This window comes from Pollachius pollachius (assembly GCF_949987615.1).
Source record: "Pollachius pollachius genome assembly, chromosome: 5".
In the NCBI taxonomy this organism is placed as follows: domain Eukaryota; kingdom Metazoa; phylum Chordata; class Actinopteri; order Gadiformes; family Gadidae; genus Pollachius; species Pollachius pollachius.
Window position 1 is genome coordinate 5989360 of NC_136938.1, and position 18476 is coordinate 6007835.

An 18476-nucleotide genomic window follows, 5' to 3' on the forward strand; every position below is an offset into this window, starting at 1 on the left:
GAATTTCAGGTGCTGTTCAATGATGTGTTTCTTAAATGGGTGGCAATGACAGAATGTCATGTTCAGCTTGTTCATAATGCTCTAATAGGGATTCGAACACGCAACCAAAGGAACACCAGTAGAAAGCAATATTCCAATGAGCCAGTGACATTCCTTAACTGCATGAAGCCGCATTCACATGGTGAAAATGTCTATTGATAAGCACACAACATCAAGAAAACTCCAAGCACACATTTCACAAATCGAATTAAGGGCTTTCTTAAAAGAGTACAGATCTGAAAATTTGCACTGTTAATGGTATCCACCTAATGATAGCCGTATGGTAGTTATATAATAAAAATAATGGTCATATAGGCAAAATGGGTTGAAACTGTGGACGTTTGGCTTTTCTATGAAATTGTGGGAAAAGTAGAAAGTAGTTTTTAGAGCAGAAGACCAGGGTGAAAAAGATGCATCTGATTTTAGAGATTAATATGATGAAAGAATTTTGAGTCCTGCATCTCGTAAGGAGAAATAAGGCTAGTTCATAGTTGTTTTAAATAGCGCCACCTTTGGGTGCAGTACCACAATTTGGGTTTATTAGTAGTGGGGGGTATTGGTATCCACCTAATAATAGTTGTATGTTTTTTTATACAATAACAAAATGGTCATATAAGAAAAATGGGCTAACTGCTCCAACTTTATTGGCCAATATTTCTCAAATGGAACTAAGTAAAACAAATTCTGTTTGATATTTTTTGTGAGGCTTGGTCTAAAGTTTTTATGTGGCGATTTTGGTGAATTGTTGATTATTTTTGTAGTCTGTGAATCTTTTTCATCATGTTTATAAATGCGTCTGATTCTAGAGATTAATATTCTGAAAGAATTTTGAGTCCAGGTCAATCTGGTGAGGAGAAATAATCCTAATTCATGATTTTTCCCAATAGCGCCACCTTTGGGTGCAGTACCACAAAATGTCAAGAGTTTTCGACTTATGGTATAGGCTGCAATATGACTTTTACAGAATTTGAGGGGGAAAAAAACAGTTACAGAAACAATAGTGGCCTCTGACCCCTAATTAAAGTATAAAAAAATAAGGTATAGGGATGATTCTTAGCTCTTCATTCGTCCATTTGAAAAGCACTATGAGACTTGACTGAGACATTAATCCATGCAGGTTAGAATTTTTCCGGATATTTTTGTTGATAAAAAAAAGCTTAATTACATGTCTGACTATTTTATAAAATAACGTCTTGAAGGGTGCGATGTACCCGAGAAGGCGTACCTTATAACTAGGGGGCCTTCGACACGTCCGGGGGTGAGGTGGGCTGACATGCACCTGCTGGCAGACCGAACCCACCTGGAGGAGCTGCTGGAGCTGGGCATCCTGAAGGGCAACGTGGAGGACATGATGGGGGTCCGCCTGGGAGCGGTCTTCATGCCCCACGGCCTGGGCCACCTGCTGGGCTGCGACGTGCACGACGTCGGGGGGTACCCGGAGGTCAGTGTGATATGAATATTGAGTCGCATAAAATGATGCTAATGCTAGCAATGGTGATTTGTCTAGACTCTAGATACTTAAAGAATTGTTTTAGATAAAAGATAAGTAAAAGTCAGTTAAAAATTGTATGTGAATGGTATTGATTATCAAAGCAAATGATAACAGTATTTGAAGCGTTAATAAAGCATATACTAAGTTTGCTAAAAACAAAAATCAAAGCATGTGTTCATTTATGAATGTGTTTATATATGCGTGTTTGTTATGTGTATGTTTAAGTTCTGGGAGGGAATTAATTCATTTTGAAATGGGAAAGTTTCAAATGACATAAGCCCAAGAAGAGGAAATTCATATTTTTCTCAGACATTCTTTTCATCCTTTGCAGTTAGGTTGGCTACCAGACCTGTTTGCATCAATTTGACTGTTAAAGGGGACAAAGGCAAACATGGAAGGTTTGTATAAACATGGTTGTGGTAGAGTCCTGTCTGAAAAGGTTGAGGCAAGCAAAAATATAGTCTGAAGGGTGTTCTGTACAACAGCTGCATTTAGCTCAAACCAAATAGTCAGACATGTAATTAAGCTTTTTTTATCAACAGAAATATCCGGAAGAATTCTAGTCTGCATGGATTAATGTCTCAGTCAAGTCTGATGACATTCATTTCTTGGACATTATATTATGAAATATATTGCCTCATTGTAACAAAAAAAAACATTTTTATAAGCCACACTGAACAGATCAACCAGTGCTGAACATTTGACTTGTGTGTCGTAAGGTTCTATTCAAATTCTTAAAACATATGCTTATTTTTGCATTGTAATACATAATTGTATTTTTAGGGAACAAGTAATATTGAAAAATAAAAACTTGGAATGGAAACTTAAGGCTGAAAATCAGTGGTGTGTATTGCAGGGTAATATATTATTGTATTTTTGAATTCTCTAATATTACAAAGAAATCCACTGCCTCTCAGCCTCAAGATGGTGGGCAGGGTTTCTCCTTCGGTCGGACCCCACCGGAACCTGAAGCTTCTTGTGTTTTGATTGTAACCTAGGAGTATCAGGACCCCTAGCGGCTCCAAAAGTCATTTAGACGCCTGACACCATACATGGGCAGTGCAGTTCTAATACCTTCCAAAATCAATCACGTCTGTGTTGCGATTCACTTTGCCTTTTTTATATGTATGCAGTAAACGATAAATAAATCAAATGCAGACATCAGATAACTTATTCATAATATGTCCATTAAAAGAGGATCGCATGTGTGGTTGGCTTTGAAGTGTATCGTATGCATGATGCAGTACAGCATTGGAAGCTGCTCATAGCCTACATCTTGCATAAATGCTGAATTCTGAAAAAAGTTGACCTTTTGGCTCGGTTAAAGGTCAATGTATTTATTAATTCATTAATCAATAACTCGCCTAACTCACCTCATGTATAAACCTTTGATCAAATGTCATGATCCCTCGCTGGAATTGAGTTTGAATCAAACGGCCAATCCAGAGACCGCTAAGTGACGGCTGTTGTGGTCAAGGTGGGTATCGAGGACGACATCGCCGTGACCAAGGATGGCGTGGAGCTCCTGACATGCGCGGCGTCGGCGTCCATCAGCGCATTGGTCATCACCACTGAGGCGATCTAAAGGACATCACTTGGAACTCTGGTGACGGCTTTCCGGAAGAAACGTTCCGGAATGTGGCGAGGGAATCATTTAAAAGGAGTCTTTGAAGAGTGAATAATCTCTTTTTATTTTTTTTATTTTACAACATATAGATTATAATAATCAAATATTACATTGCTGTATAATGCAACTGCATTTAATAAACTCTTCTATTCACATGTTTTTGCAGGAATTGTATTCATTGTAGGGAATTACTTACTAATTGAGCCAGACAAATAATTTGGCATGGCTCTAAAAATACATAGGTATAATGCAGCATAAAATCGATTTAGCAGTCCAGGAGCGTCGCTAGCAATTGGAAACATTCAGGGCTGTAGCCCAGAAGTTAGAGTCCTTTTAAAAGGGGGGTTCGGGGGTTTGTCCCCCGAGAAAAAAAATCAGGCTGATGAACATGCAATTGTAACGTCGTTTGAGAAGTAAAGGAAAGACAAATCGTCATGTCTGACTCACATCGGGGCAGGCCACTGAGTAGGTTAATGTTTACGTTAAGGATAGGAAAGTGCACCAGATACACCAGCAGCCAAAATGAGACATTAGAAAAAGCCTGTAGCCAAATAAACACTGTCATGCGCCTACCCGATGTCAAGTGGACCGGGTTGAATACACGCTGAGGGTCTCCTGAATCTGTGCAAACTAGAGCAGCACTAAACAGCAATATCGCATAGAGAATCAAATTTGCAACATTTTGCAAAAAATGATTCTAAATCTGCCCATACATGTACATGTCAGAATTTTGCAGTTTTCACTGGCTACAGTATTGCATCTGTCAGTTGTCAAATTTGCTGAACAAAATGTTAAACTTCAATAATTGTTCATAGTCAACTTATATAGTCCATTTCTTTAAGCTTTCAACAGCATGACCCGGCGGCTCCGAAACGTTAACGGTGTGTGTGTGTGTGTGTGTGTGTGTGTGTGTGTGTGTGTGTGTGTGTGTGTGTGTGTGTGTGTGTGTGTGTGTGTGTGTGTGTGTGTGTGTGTGTGTGTGTGTGCGTGTGTGTGTGTGTGTGTGCAGGCATTATTCGATTGCCTGGTAAACATGTACGGTAATATTCTTACTGGTTTAAATAATGCATTTGATAGTATTTCCCATCGTTGCTGCATGATACCACTGTCATGCACCTACCCGATGTCAAGTGGACCGGGATGAATTCACTGCGGGTCTCTCTTCTTATATCCATCTTGCCAAAGATATTTTATTACTGTCCTTCTCAACACTCCCTGATCTCACTAAAAGGCTAGCAACATGAAACAGCAATATCGACGAGATGCGCTATGCATAGAGAAATAAGAATACCGTTGAATTTGCAACATTCTGCAACAAATTATTCTAAATCTCCCCATATATGTACACGTCAGAATTTTGCGTTTTTTACTCGCTACAATGTTGCATCTGTGGCTGCTGATAATTCAACCACAAAGAAGTAAACTCTACGGGGCTATTTTCATCATTATGTTTTTTTGTTTTTTTTTGACGGCACAGCGATCCGGGGCTATTCCCAAAAGATCCGGGGCTATAGCCTCGAATGCCCAGGTCTAACGACGCGCCTGTAGCAGTCCACTATCAAGTGAGTTGCAATACTCGCTTGTTCCTCTAGATGGGCTGCTTTCCCCACTAAAGGAAACAATCTCATTCCAACATAAATCACATTCCATGGGGCGTGATATAGACACAAGATATTAATGAAATCCCTCATCATGATTGGTAGTTTAAGACAAATAAAAAATATTAAAGAATGTTAATATACCTACTGTATGTCGACATTTGGAATATTTCAATCCAATTTCTTCACAATATTAAATTACTTTTGGATTAAATGAGATCTGCCTTTACTGTGCGTCCTTTCTAACGCTGTGATTGGTGGAGAAGCTGTAATAATGTAGCCAATGGAGCGGACTGGTCAGGGTTGGTGCTCAGTGCCTTATTGGTTTAACCACTGGTCAGCTGACGTCTTCTCAATAAAACCACCTGACGTCCCTGTCACGTGACATTCACCACTCGAGCATCATGGCCGCCAGACCTGCGTGAGTTGATTTGTTTTCCGTTATCACGGGACCACGTTAACTCGCTGTCATTACTTTCTGTTTATGAATATATATATAATAGCAGATTTGAGCTTCAAGTAATATGTTAACTGAAATAGTTATAATTTACTGCACTTGGTTATAGAATCCTATTTTGCTTGAGAATATTTATTGACTATTGGCTATTATGGATTGTGTGTGTTTGTGAGAGTTTGTGTTGGTGTGTGTGTTATATGTAGCCTTTCTAAATAGGAGAGTATTCGATGCACATACACGTATACACACTTCCTACGTCAACGCCACAAGTTGATACCACTGAAAGTAAACCTAACTTGATTGAACAGCAACATTGAGTAAAATGTAAACATGTGTTATTTAAGTAGACAGATATTAGCCTTTATCATTTTTCGATAACTTGTGTATAGCGCCATTTGGCATATTTCACTTGGATTACTTTACTATATGAATCTACTTTTGGATTAAGTAATATCTGCCTTTTTATTGTGCTTGCCATCATTGCTTCAACAGACAAACCTTTGCACCCAGGTGAGGTTATCCTCACAGGGATTAGGTTTTATTACACCAATCTCTCGATCTGTGCTGACTTTTGCAATGTTATTGCTCCCACAGTAAAAAAAAAGAAAAGCTTAATAAAAATATATATTCTTCATGTGGCTAACATGTGAGGTTTGAAAATAGTTAAAGCTAAATGTAGAATATTCAAACCAGACATCAGGATTTTTATAATTTTTAGGACTGTTGTTCTTGTCGCTCTTGACTGTGACCGCTACGACTCGACCACTCATCTCATGTGGTCCACGTGTGTCTTCTGCCCGGCAGGCCCACCTTCTGGCTGGGGAAGGACACCCTGAGGGTGTCTGCCAATCTGTTTGCTGAGAACCGCCGTCGGCTGTGCCAGGGGCTGGGCGCCGCCGGAGCGTCCCCAGGAGCGGTGGTCCTCTTGCAGGGAGGGGAGCAGAAGCAGCGGTACTGCACCGACACGGACGAGGTCTTCAGACAGGTGGGACACACCGGGTTCTGCTGCTTAGACCTTGTGCTGCCTGAGCGAGGTCTCTCCGTTGGGGGAATTGATCTCATAGTTCTCGCCATGTGTGGAGGCATGGAAGATTGAATTTGGATTGTATTCATGGGGCGAACTTGACAACTTAAAAAAGATTTTCATTTTGTCTGTGCGTGCTAACTGTAAAACGTGTAAATGTTACCAGATGGATTTATGAGAAGCATCGGCCTGAAATTCTTGTTAAACGGTCTGAAATAATCATCTTTATTTTCTTCGGCGGAACAGACGGCGGATGAGTTCCCTCCAGTCTGTGGTATCAGTGTACTTTAACACCTCTCCTTCTCTCTGTAGGAGTCCTTCTTCCACTGGATGTTTGGAGTCACCGAGGCTGATTGTTTTGGTGCTGTTGAGCTCAAAACGGGGAAATCCCTCCTCTTTGTCCCCAAACTGCCTCAGAGCTATGCCACCTGGATGGGAGAGTAAGCCTTGGTTTAATAGGTTGGGGCTTTTAATGTGAAGCTGCTATCTTAAGCAGACTAGCTTGCTTTTGGTCTGTTTTTAAAAAGTTTACAACACATACAACATTTAGGAAATTAAATATTAAAAAAGATTTATAAAAATCTTTGTAATCTTAGCAATATACATCAATGAAACATCAATGAAAGTGATTTAATTATGTCTTATCAAATGTGACGATTTACTATAGAAATGTTGTGTTGCATCATTTCCTTCTCTGTAACATATGGGGGATTGTGTTTGAGTTGATAGATTTTTCAGAAAGTAGAGCTTATTAACGACCATTCAGATTTTTCCTATTGTCTAGTATTTCTAAATGGTTGTCTGGGAAGGAGTTGATCCAAGGCATAATGTCTTTCCTTAACTAACTAGTCTCTATCTCTCTGTTGACAGGATCCATTCCAAGGAGCACTTCAGAGAGAAATATGCTGTTGATGAGGTCCACTACACCTGTGATGTAAGTCTAGGGTAATCATCACTTCTGCTGTGGTCCACTTGTGTTGGCTGACATTTTCCCAGGATCTGAACTTTAAAGTTAAGGTTAGCCAGCCATAAACTTGCTGTGTCTCTGCAGGGCTGTTTCTAAAGGTGAAATCCACCCATCCCTACTTCAGTTCCAGAGCTGGTGTTGTGCAGGATGTTATGGTGGTGTGGTCCAAATGTAGTGGTTCCACACAAACGCTGAATCCATATGATATCTGCATTTGTGAGTGGGTTGGAAGGCCTCTTCAGGCCAGTACAGAATATCTGCACTGGGATTAGTTCTTTTCTTTAGTGATCTGATCTTCATCTACTGTAATTTAACTACAGGTATCTTCGTTTTTTATTCTCATCTAAGAGGGGCAGCAACAGCAACAGGCTCTTAAAAGCCTGGCGGTATTACTTTAATGACACATGAAATGAAGTCATTTTTTCAAAGGTAGTCATTCAAACAAATGGTTCTTGCTGTAATATACTCCTTGATTTGATTTTATTAATCTTATGACATCTCGTTATTGCTCGAAGAGCTTGGTCCAGCCAATGGTTTTGGGTATTAAAGGCACATGCTGTTTATTTTGTTTAAATGATTCTTTGTTGATGTCATGCGTTATTTTATTTATCTTAAAAAACGTAACACAAAAAGAATGTCTTTCAATATATTTGAGATTTAGTCTTATATGTTATTTACATTAAACATGTATAAAGAAGTTAATACTTGAGTTATTGAGTTTTCTGGCTCCGGAATGTGGAGCCATTCATTAACCAGTTTTCTGGTTAATGAATCAAGCATTAACCTTGGTGCCTTGTTGGAAATATATATTTTAAATGTAAGCTGTACAGAGATAATGAAAGGGTGACATCAAAGGTCCCAACAGGGATGATATGAAGACAGGTAATAAGTTGGATCACACTTGTAAATGCTGCACTTTCAATCCTGAACTTTCCAGATCACAGACACTCTGACCAGCATGAACCCAGGCGTCCTGCTCACGTTGGTATGTGACCTTCATTCTTACCCGACCTTCTGGGGGAACATTGACGGTGGGAAATGGTTGTAGAGCTCTCCATTTGAAGGCAATAACGGCTGCCACACATGGGGAGAATTGTGCTCAAATGTCTGCCATTCCATCTAGTCGTTTGTCTGTCTCTCTTTGTGGTGTTTCTGTGCTTCCTAGCGGATGTTAATTAAGACACTTTAATGGCAATGAGCTGAGATGTTTCACTAAATTCACCTCTTTGGTTGTGTTTTGTTCTCTCCCGCCAGCGAGGGCTGAATACCGATAGTGGAAGCATCTGCCGCGAAGCCTCGTTTGACGGAATTAGCGGGTATGCTCTATTGGCACCAATTATTCATTAATGTAATCGTGCTTTGTTCAGGGGGCTTCTGGGAGACTTTTACTACGAATACAGATTGCCGGTGATTACCTTAATTTTGGAACAAATTTGATTAGACTAATGGTTTTGCCTGGGTATGTGAGTCCACATAAATGGAGCAGTTTTATCCTTGACAATGGCTGGAATAATTTCCTTAGATTTGTGTGCTTGCATATTTTCAGCTTACGCTCCAGAAGTCACATATGTCCTTATGGTGGTGCTAACGGTGTCACCTTTTCTCCGCCAGCTTTGAAGTGAACAACACCATACTGCATCCAGTCATCGTGGAATGGTGAGTCAGCATTTTTTTTAAACACGATTGTTTTTAAATTGCCCATTCATTGTTATATGAGGACATACTGTACATAGAGCCACCACGGCCACTTTTGTTATATTTTCAAATTAATTGTATTGTGTGTAATTGTTCACTCTATTTATATGTATTTAAGGGTGCCAAGTCACATTCTACCAATTCAAAATTTCCCAGGCTTCCCTAAGGGCAATGTGTGTGTACGTGTTTGTGTGTGTGTGTGTGTTCGTGCTCGGGGCTGTGTGCAGTGAAGAGCGGTGTGTGTTGTCCTAGTCCCCCCCCACCTATCAGACAGAGCTGTAATGGGCTCCGTGCCAGCCGGTCTGTCCCCAGCATTAGGCTCAGGGCTCTCCAGATCAATTGACATTTTCTGAAATATGGAGGAGTGCTTCTCAGGCACACCCACTGGCCAGAATCACTTGATAGAACTCTCCCTGCTCATCCCCAATGTCTGTCTTTATTGGAAATCTTGTGTTGGCTAGAGCAACACAAACATTGCACGAAAAGCAACCTGGAACACATTCGGTCAGTGAGCTTAGAAAACCCGAAACAGTTGCCAAATTACCTCTGAATACATTACCGGAATTTTTTGTCTGAAAGCGAAAGGACATAAAAAAAAATAAAAAAAATAAAAAATAAGAGACAACTGTTCTGAACACAAATTGTGTTGTTGTGCTGTCGACAGTGTACCGTATCATGTGTGTACTTGGGAGGTTTCACACCAACAAGAGGAGCAGGCCAGTGTTATGAACAAAGCTAATGGGAAATGGTTCTTCTATAACTCTGAAATATGAGGAAACGGCGCAATCCATAAATAAGTACTGTGGATTGGGTCACACACATTTCAACAGCCAGGTTCATGATATTTACCAGGCATGAAGCGAGGGAATAGCGATGGCTTCAAAACAGAGGAGCAGAAGTCTTTGGACACCAGAGAAATGAGTGGACGGATGATTCTGGTTCACTTTGACGGAGGAACCTTCTAACACATTGATGGGTTCCTGGATATCTAAAGTGCTGATGGGGCCTCATAAATGAACCTTCAGATCAGATACTGAGAGAGTGCAGCTTCTTATCAGTAAGAATGGCTGACAGGCTCACAGAGAATCAACATGATTATGGGTCTTATCTCCTCAAGGTTTATCATTGAATAGGTCACATTATAAGTAAATTCACTGGGTTTTCCAATGGCATTCCATCTGCAAATACTTAAAAACCGTTGAATACTTTTTTAGTATTATTATTGGTAAGGACTTTTAAAATCCAACCAATCCAATCAGCAAAAAATTTAAATCGATTTATTTTGTAACTATATTGTAAAACTTAGTTTTCTTATCTGATGATTTTATCTGAATCTTGCAGGTTTTGGGTTATATCTTCATTGTTGAATGCACTAATTGTCAGTCGCTTCTGACAAAGTGTCTGCTAAAGAACCAGAACCAACCTTGCTCTCAGCCTCGACTGTGGTTCACCAGTTGCAGCTGATCTGTGATTCTTTCTGCAGCCGCGTGACCAAGACTGATATGGAGCTGGAGATCATGCGCTACACCAACAGGATCTCCAGTGAAGCCCACAAAATGGTGGGATCCCCTTTAGGGTTGGAGCCTATACCTTCCATTCAATGTTAGACAGTATACAAATACACACACATCCATATTCATAAAATCTTGATGTGAGATTATACATTATTTTGTCCCAAACATAAGGGTTTCACCTTATGCAATCTAATGATTCATCCATCCAGGTCATACTTCTTCCTCTTAAGTGAATCTGGAGATTCTGAGATTCCGTTTTCATTTAGTAAAGGTTATCACTTTTCAGCCGCTCTGAAGCAGGAAATGTCACTGTACCCTGAATGCAGTATGTTGACTCTGCATAAATATTCTTAGTATAGAGTATTTTTAATGCATAATTCAGTCCAATGCTTGATATTCAGTGACTGCCCTGGGCATTCCCTGCGCGTAATAATATTTATTAGCTCATTTCACATTCAAAACACTTTTAAAGAGCGTCACATTAGCGCTGCATTGGGAAGTTTTAATTGCGACTTAAAACCAAACCAAACGCTTCTAGCCATGGCATTCATGACTCTAACAACATGCATTTAATTCTTCAACCTAAATAAAGCTCTTTACTCGTACTTTTTATTTTCTCTGTAGATTATGAAAACCGTGAAACCCGGTCAGAAAGAGTATGAAATGGAGAGGTGAGTAGACATAGAAATTAACATGTTTTTTCATTTGATGTTTTATTGCATTACATCAAACCAATCAACAATGTTTGTCATTTACATTCTGCACTGACTTCTATTACGCATTAGTGCACAATGATTATGTTAAAACATCACAGTGGATCCCACAAACAAAAGTCGTACTAATATGATGCATACAAAATCTACAAATACCAAGAACGACCTTAACTGTGAACTAAGAAGATCCGGTTTGCGCTCGAGTTATCCAATCAGCGAGCTTTATGGATGAGCAGATATTTTTGTCTATACTTTTTTTAGCGATTATATACAAACTTCATCAAGATTCATGATTTAAAGAATGACGTGCAGCGAGTCCACCCATTCTAATGTTGATATCAAGTTCCATTTCCTTTCCCACCGCCGGCAGAGCCTGTTGAGGGCTCTGTGTTGTTTGTGAAACACAACCAGGTGGTGCCTGCTCAGCACGGCGGCCTGCTGGGCTTCCTATGCGCTGTGGAGAGCCACAGAGAACTGTTATGGCAAATCCTCCGGTCAAAGCAAGGGCAGCAATCACCCTCTGCCGTTTCTTTACTTGTATCTTTACCTTTAAACCTGACACTGCTATTATCATGTGCCGGTCGACATGCTGAAATACACATCCAGGGTCTCATGTTATTCTGTGTGTCTGTTGTGTTTGATTTCCTTGCAGTCTCTTCCAGCACTACTGCTACACCAAAGGAGGGATGCGTCACTCATCGTACACCTGCATCTGTGGAACGTAGGACATTTTTATAATACTGCTCCAGTGCCCTTAAGCAAGGTGACTCACTTGTGTCCTAGTGTACGACTGAGGTTCTATCCAAGCAGCAACAGCAGTAGGTCCACAACTGGCTTACATGGATGCTACAGCAAGTGCCCCTGGCCTGAATCCAGATCATCTGGCTTCAGTACAGCATGGACAAAACCCGACCGTTCCAATGTTTCAAAATTAATCAAAATGTCAGATTTGATTAGTACATATTTCAACCCACCTGTGTAGCATTAGCATGCTTAACATCAGTCTAGTATGAAGGATGAATTATAGTTAATCCTATATTATATTATTTGATTGTATGAATGTGATCTTGTCTCCACAGGGGGAACAACTCCTCTGTCCTCCACTACGGCCACGCCGGCGCTCCCAATGACAAGACCATCCAGGACGGGGACATGTGGTGGGTAGAACCCAACGGTTCCTCTCACTCATGTAGAACCTTAACCTCCACATTGATACGGACTAACTAGGATTTTAGTTTTAGATTGCATGCTGAATGATGCTCTTTCTAAGAACTTACCAAGAAATCAAAAAGTTTCTCAATGATAGAGACATTGTAGCAATGATGTCGAAGATATCTACAGACTATGTTCAGTGTCATATTAATGATAAATGTATTATTTACAACAGGGCAATGTTAGTCACCCTATTCTTGGGAAGTCCTATGAGAGGGGATGTAATGTATGCTGTTGTTTTTATCGACAGTCTGTTTGACATGGGCGGAGAGTACTACTGCTACGCCTCTGACATCACATGCTCCTTCCCGGCCAATGGGAAGTTCACCAAAGACCAGAGGGATATCTATGAGGCAGTGCTTAAGGCTTCCCGCGCTGTCCTGGCAGCCATTAAACCAGGTAACACACGTGCTGTGATTGGCTGTCAGGATCATCCCTGATGCAGTTCAGCCAATCATGTAGCTGAACGCCGAAGGGTTCAGCGGTGGTTTGATCAATGGAAAGGAAGGTTTGATGCTTTAGCCGGCAGTTCCAGCATATCAGAAACAACCTTCTGGGATACTCTGGTGTTTACAGACTGGAGAGAAATGTTTAAGAACCATATAGGTTATAGCAGTTTGATGAGTGAAAAACACCTTGTGAATGAAAGAGGTCAGAAGAGAACCAATAGGCAACAGATCGCAGTCTGTGTCTTATGGAGACTTGGGGATGATTCTTAGCTCTTCATTTGTCTAGCACAGCATGCTCTGTGAGACTTAACCTAGACATAAATCCATGCAGATATGCATTGTTTCCAAATATGTTTGAAAAAAAACAGTTTCAAAATGAGACTATTTTATACAATAACGTTTTGATGTGTTCGATGCAACTCATAAACAAGATGGCCTTTGACACGCCCAGGGGTGAGGTGGGCTGACATGCACCTGCTGGCCGACCGAACCCACCTGGAGGAGCTGCTGGAGCTGGGCATCCTGAAGGGCAACGTGGAGGACATGATGGGGGTCCGCCTGGGAGCGGTCTTCATGCCCCACGGCCTGGGCCACCTGCTGGGCTGCGACGTGCACGACGTCGGGGGGTACCCGGAGGTCAGTGTGATATGAATATGGAGATCCGTATCATGTGTGTACTTGGGAGGTTTCACACCAACAAGAGGAACAGGCCAGTGTTATGAACAAAGCTAATGGGAAGTGGTTCTTCTCTAACTCTGAAATATGAGGAAACGGCGCAATCCATAAATAAGTACTGTGGATTGGGTCACACACATTTCAACAACCAGGGAAATCCCTCCCTGTTCAGGTTTCACTGCCCTTTTAAACCAACAGATAAAGGAAGTAGGCACCCCTTGCTAATGCTAGCAATAGCAATAAAAGTTGAGTAAAAGTCAGTTTCCGTCTTTTTTTTTAAAATTGTAGTGATTTAAAAAAAAAAAGATCACTAGCACTTGAAAACACGATTTTAAGTGTTGATAAAGCATACCGTTAAGTTCATAAAAATTCAAGCATATCTGTATTAACGTATGTGTTGTATACGTGTGTTTATTATGTGTACGTTTATAGTCCGGAGAGTGAATTGATATACTTGGAAATAAGAAGGTTTCCATTAGATATGCCCAAGAAGTTAGATACTATTGCATGTAGGTTGGCCACCAGAGCTTTTTTCATTTATTATTACCGTAGACAGGGACTAAGGAAAACATTTCAGCATTTTATTCCAACAATTGAATGAATTGTATGAACATGGTAGTGGTAGACTCCTGAAAAAGAAAGAGGCAATTAAAAATAATGTCTGCAAGGGTTACCGCACATCAGCTACATTAAGCTCTAACCCAATGTATGTGGAGATATTTTTCCCATTCCTTTTCTATCTTTGAATTTTTTTATCAAATTTGCTTTTTTATTGCCTCATTATTACAAAAAACATTTCCCATTATGTGAGTTTTTTGGGGTGGGGACCTTTTTATTAGCCATTGTGTTTAGTATTTGTATTTTATAATAACGAAATCCACTTCCTCTCAGCCTCAAGATGGTGGGCTGTGTTTCTCCATCGGTCAGGTCCCAGCCGCCCCTGAAGCCTGCTGCGTTCTGATTGGTTTGTTTGCGTGTGCAGGGCGTAACCCGGGTAGACCAGCCAGGTCTGAAGAGCCTGAGGATGGGCCGTCTGGTGCAGGAGAGGATGGTCCTCACGGTGGAGCCAGGGATCTACTTCATCAACCACCTGCTGGACCAGGCTCTGGCCGACCCCGCCCAGAGCTGCTTCCTCAACAACCAAGTGCTGGCTCGCTTCCGGGGCTTCGGAGGGGTGAGTGTGGGGGACGTCGCTGGTGATCAGGGATCCTGCTCAGATCATAATCAGAACCCCTAAAGGTTCAGTTATGGTTCCGCGTTGACGCAATGACCACGCAGATGTTTCAACGCAGTTCGTGAATCTGTTTTTGTTCTGCGTCGGGTTTTAGTGAGCGGACCAATCAAAGCCATTGCTGCTGCGTCGCTTCGACGCAAGGCTGACATTTTGGGAGGCGCACGTCAGGCCCAGTGGACGCAAGGAGGGTCAGCATGGAAGTAATGGGTCCATAAACCCCTTGTGTTGCGGCGACGTGGAACCATAACTAAGCCTTTAGCTGCACCAGAGTGATGTCATGCATGACGCCTGACACCATACATGGGCAGTGCAGTTCTAATGCCTTCCATATTCAATCAGGTCTATGTTGGGATTCACTTTGCATTTTTCAGTATGAATGCAGTGAACGATTAATAAGTAAAATGATTTAAAAGAAAAGCACTGTATTTTTCGATTTGGTTGCAATAGCTGCCGTCAGATTATTTATACATAAACTAAACATGTGTCCATTAAAAGAGGATTGCATGTATGGTTGGCTTTAAAGTGTACCACATGCATGATGCAGTACAGCATTGGAAGCTGCTCATGCATCTTGCTTTAATGCTGAATTCTAAAAATGTTTGACCTTTTGGCCCGGTTAAAGTTTAATGTATTTATTCATTCATTAATCAATAACTAAGTCGCCTCATGTATAAAATATTTCAGTTCACGCTTTTGATCAAATGTCATGAACCCTCGCTGGAATTGAGTTTGAATCAAGCAGCCAATCCAGAGATCGCTTAGTGACGGCTTGTTGTTGTTGATTGATGATATCGTTGTTGATGTTGTTGTTGCTGTTGATGTTGTGGTCCAGGTGCGTATCGAGGACAACATCGCCGTGACCGCGGACGGCATGGAGCTCCTGACGTGCGTGCCGCGCGGCGTCGACGAGATCCAGGCCTTCATGGCGGACTCCGGGAAGGCCCTCAGCCCATTGGTCAGCAGCCAGGAGAACTGAATGACATCACTTGGAACTCCTGGAAGGAACGTTCCGGAATGTTTGGAGGGAATCACTTCAAAAGGGAAATGGCGCTATATTTTCTGATCCATCGTACATCATATAACTTCATATTGCGTACAATAAATTTGGATTACACATTTCAATCACATTCATGCTTATCAGCTACGGACAACAATGCGCTGATTGTAGACTGTTTTTTATGTTACCATTGGTCATCCAAACCTGCTCCAATCAAACTACATGCATCTGAGAAACATGTAATATTCAGACATATTGATTAAAATAATCAACAATTTACATTGCTATATTATGCATCTGAATTTAATAAACTCTTTTATTGACATGTTTCTGCTGGATATTATCTCATTGTAGAGAGTAGATTTGGCACAAATTGTATAATGCAGCGTAAAATCGAATTAGCAGTCCATTATCAAGAGAGTTGCAATACTCGCTTGTTCCTCTAGATGGGCTGCTTTCCCCACTAAAGGAAACAATCTCATTCCAACAGAAGACTTATTCCATGGGACGTGAGAGACACAAGACATGGACTAAAGCAGTCACAATGATTCGTAATTGAAGACAATGAAAGAATATTGCAGAACATCATTTAGCAGTCCAATTGTTTAGTCAGCCTTTGTTTATGTTGAATCAGATAGCATACGGAAATTAGTTAGCTAGCATTATGCCGTGCTTACCAGCCTTTGGGAGAAAACGTTTTCAGACTGGGTACTTTTATGGCCATACCATGGCCTGCATCCTGGATAGTTTTGCACATACCAAAATTAATGCATCCTTTCCTACCAAACATTGAGCTTATTTTATTTATAAAAAAACTAAATATATATATATATATATTGACAATGTCAATGCAACGCAGTGGAGGATGTATAAAAAGGCATGAAATGATTGATGATGATTATTGTACCATAATGTGTTCAATACCTGTAAGCTGTGTTCCCCCTTGTATCCAGCCAGATATTACAAGCCAGTTATTTACAAGCGGGTACTGCCACCATGTGGTTAAAACTAGACATGCTAGAAGTGGTATTTTCATGCGAAAATATAAACGTAATCTAATCTGTTTTGCTAACCAACATATTTTACTTTTGCTTAACTAGCTACTTTTTGAGAAAAAATTTAAAGTGGTAACTTTTCTTTTTTAATAAAAGCCAATGCGGGCACATGACTAAAAAACGCCATGACAAAAGGCAATCTCCTTCCCTTATTTAAAAAGGAAATCACATGCCAACACCCAGGACTATGCACTATGGTCAGAGCCCGACTACGGACTTAGGCCTATTAGACATTCTCTGCTTTGGTAAGCAACTCTCAGTCTATGATACGGCCTACAGATGTACTGAACTCAGTGTTTGCTCTCTGCTGAGGTGGAGAAGGAACTTGAACTGTTATAACTTTAAAAAATCTAAATAAATATAAATTAAAATATATTGTGTCGCAGTTGTTGAGCTATATAGCTATTGAACATGTTTTTTTTAAAAACAATACAAGTATTATGTTGCAGCTGCTAAGCTTTATAGCTATGTATAAAAAGCAAAGATTTGTTCCCAATATAACGATTTTTGTCACAGAACGTGGACATGTGAAAACAAGAACATGTTTTTCTTTATTTTCTTTCTCTCCTAGACTTATTTTCTGGACAGTTCTTCGGCCTCTTCAATTCTGAGCGAGGTAAATAAAAATGTCAATAATAAATAATAATAATAATAATAATAAATAATAAATGTCAATGTGCTCCACAGTCACCCCCATGTGTTTAGGACTGCAGATAAAGCCTGATGTGCTGAGCACTCCTTCTGTTCTCAAGTGGAGCTTGAGGCTGGAATGCACTGTCGGGCAAAATGTGCAAGAGTTGGCAGAGTGGCTACATCGCTCTTCCACCAGGTGAGTGGGTCTTCAGAAGCAGTAAACTCTTTCATTTGTACATCAAGAATTCACTTGCAAGTTGGTCAACAAGGGATGTGGAATGACCAACTCCCTTTTCAAACGTGTTGGTGGACAGCATGCTTTTCAAGTCAGTTTTTCTCTCTTTTTTTGCACTCCTTGATCTTACTGTTGCTGCTGCTCTGGTGATGTTGAGGAGGCAATATAGGCAGATGATGCTCTGTATCCCAGCTTGGAGTCGAGATGTGACGCCGCCGGGCACAGTGATTCGAAATTAGTCAAGATACATGGATAAAGATAAGCAAGTTTGAGGAAGATCAGAGCAAAAGGTTTTTTCCTATGATCTCCCTCAAACTTGCACCACAGCATCACCACGTCTTATTTCGAAACACTTTGCCCGGCGTCATATCTCGATCTGAGATACGGACTGTCATCTGCTCATACTGCTGAGTCAGTATGAGCAGATGCTCTGATCTTCCAAGTTTGAGGAGGATCAGAGCAAAACATTTTTTTTCTCTCCGCAGTACATTTAATTGGCCAATCGGTGGCAGTATATGCTTATTCCAATGTCATTTTATGCACCTATTCATTGTGTTTTTAATTATATCTTCTGATGACTTTTGACCTACCAAATTTCACTTGCTGTTGTGCTAAATACACATTTATATTTATAGTATCGTTTAGTGCTCTGATTCATATCAAATACATGTCTATTATCTTATTCCAAAGCCATTCTTGGTGTGCTTTTGTCTCTCTTCTGATGACCTCCGAGTTACCCATTTGAATAACATCTGTTTGGGCCAGAGCCACTCTCATTTCATCATTTTTTATGACCTTTAGGCCCTCTTTCATACAATATAGACCTAGTTTACAACAAGAGCCACAATAAATTGTTTCTT

General features: G+C 40.6%; 1 protein-coding gene across 1 annotated transcript; it reads left to right on the forward strand.

Moving 5' to 3' along the window:
• Nucleotides 1-5156: 5156 nt before the first annotated feature.
• pepd (peptidase D) lies at nucleotides 5157-16022 on the forward strand. Its single transcript, XM_079737389.1, has 15 exons — nucleotides 5157-5177; nucleotides 6018-6198; nucleotides 6550-6677; nucleotides 7108-7171; nucleotides 8142-8189; nucleotides 8459-8520; nucleotides 8816-8860; nucleotides 10383-10458; nucleotides 11038-11084; nucleotides 11779-11847; nucleotides 12206-12283; nucleotides 12589-12737; nucleotides 13239-13423; nucleotides 14445-14636; nucleotides 15529-16022. Exons 1-15 carry the CDS (start codon nucleotides 5161-5163, stop codon nucleotides 15670-15672), a joined length of 1485 nt encoding a protein of 494 aa, XP_079593515.1. The 5' UTR covers nucleotides 5157-5160; the 3' UTR covers nucleotides 15673-16022.
• Nucleotides 16023-18476: the final 2454 nt, after the last annotated feature.

Bases quoted from the DNA above. Each gene is read 5' to 3' on its own strand.
- pepd (XM_079737389.1), top strand. The intron at 7,172-8,141 runs GTAAGTCTAGGG...TGAACTTTCCAG, and splicing joins AGGTCCACTACACCTGTGAT to ATCACAGACACTCTGACCAG. The intron at 12,284-12,588 runs GTGGGTAGAACC...TTTTATCGACAG, and splicing joins ATCCAGGACGGGGACATGTG to TCTGTTTGACATGGGCGGAG.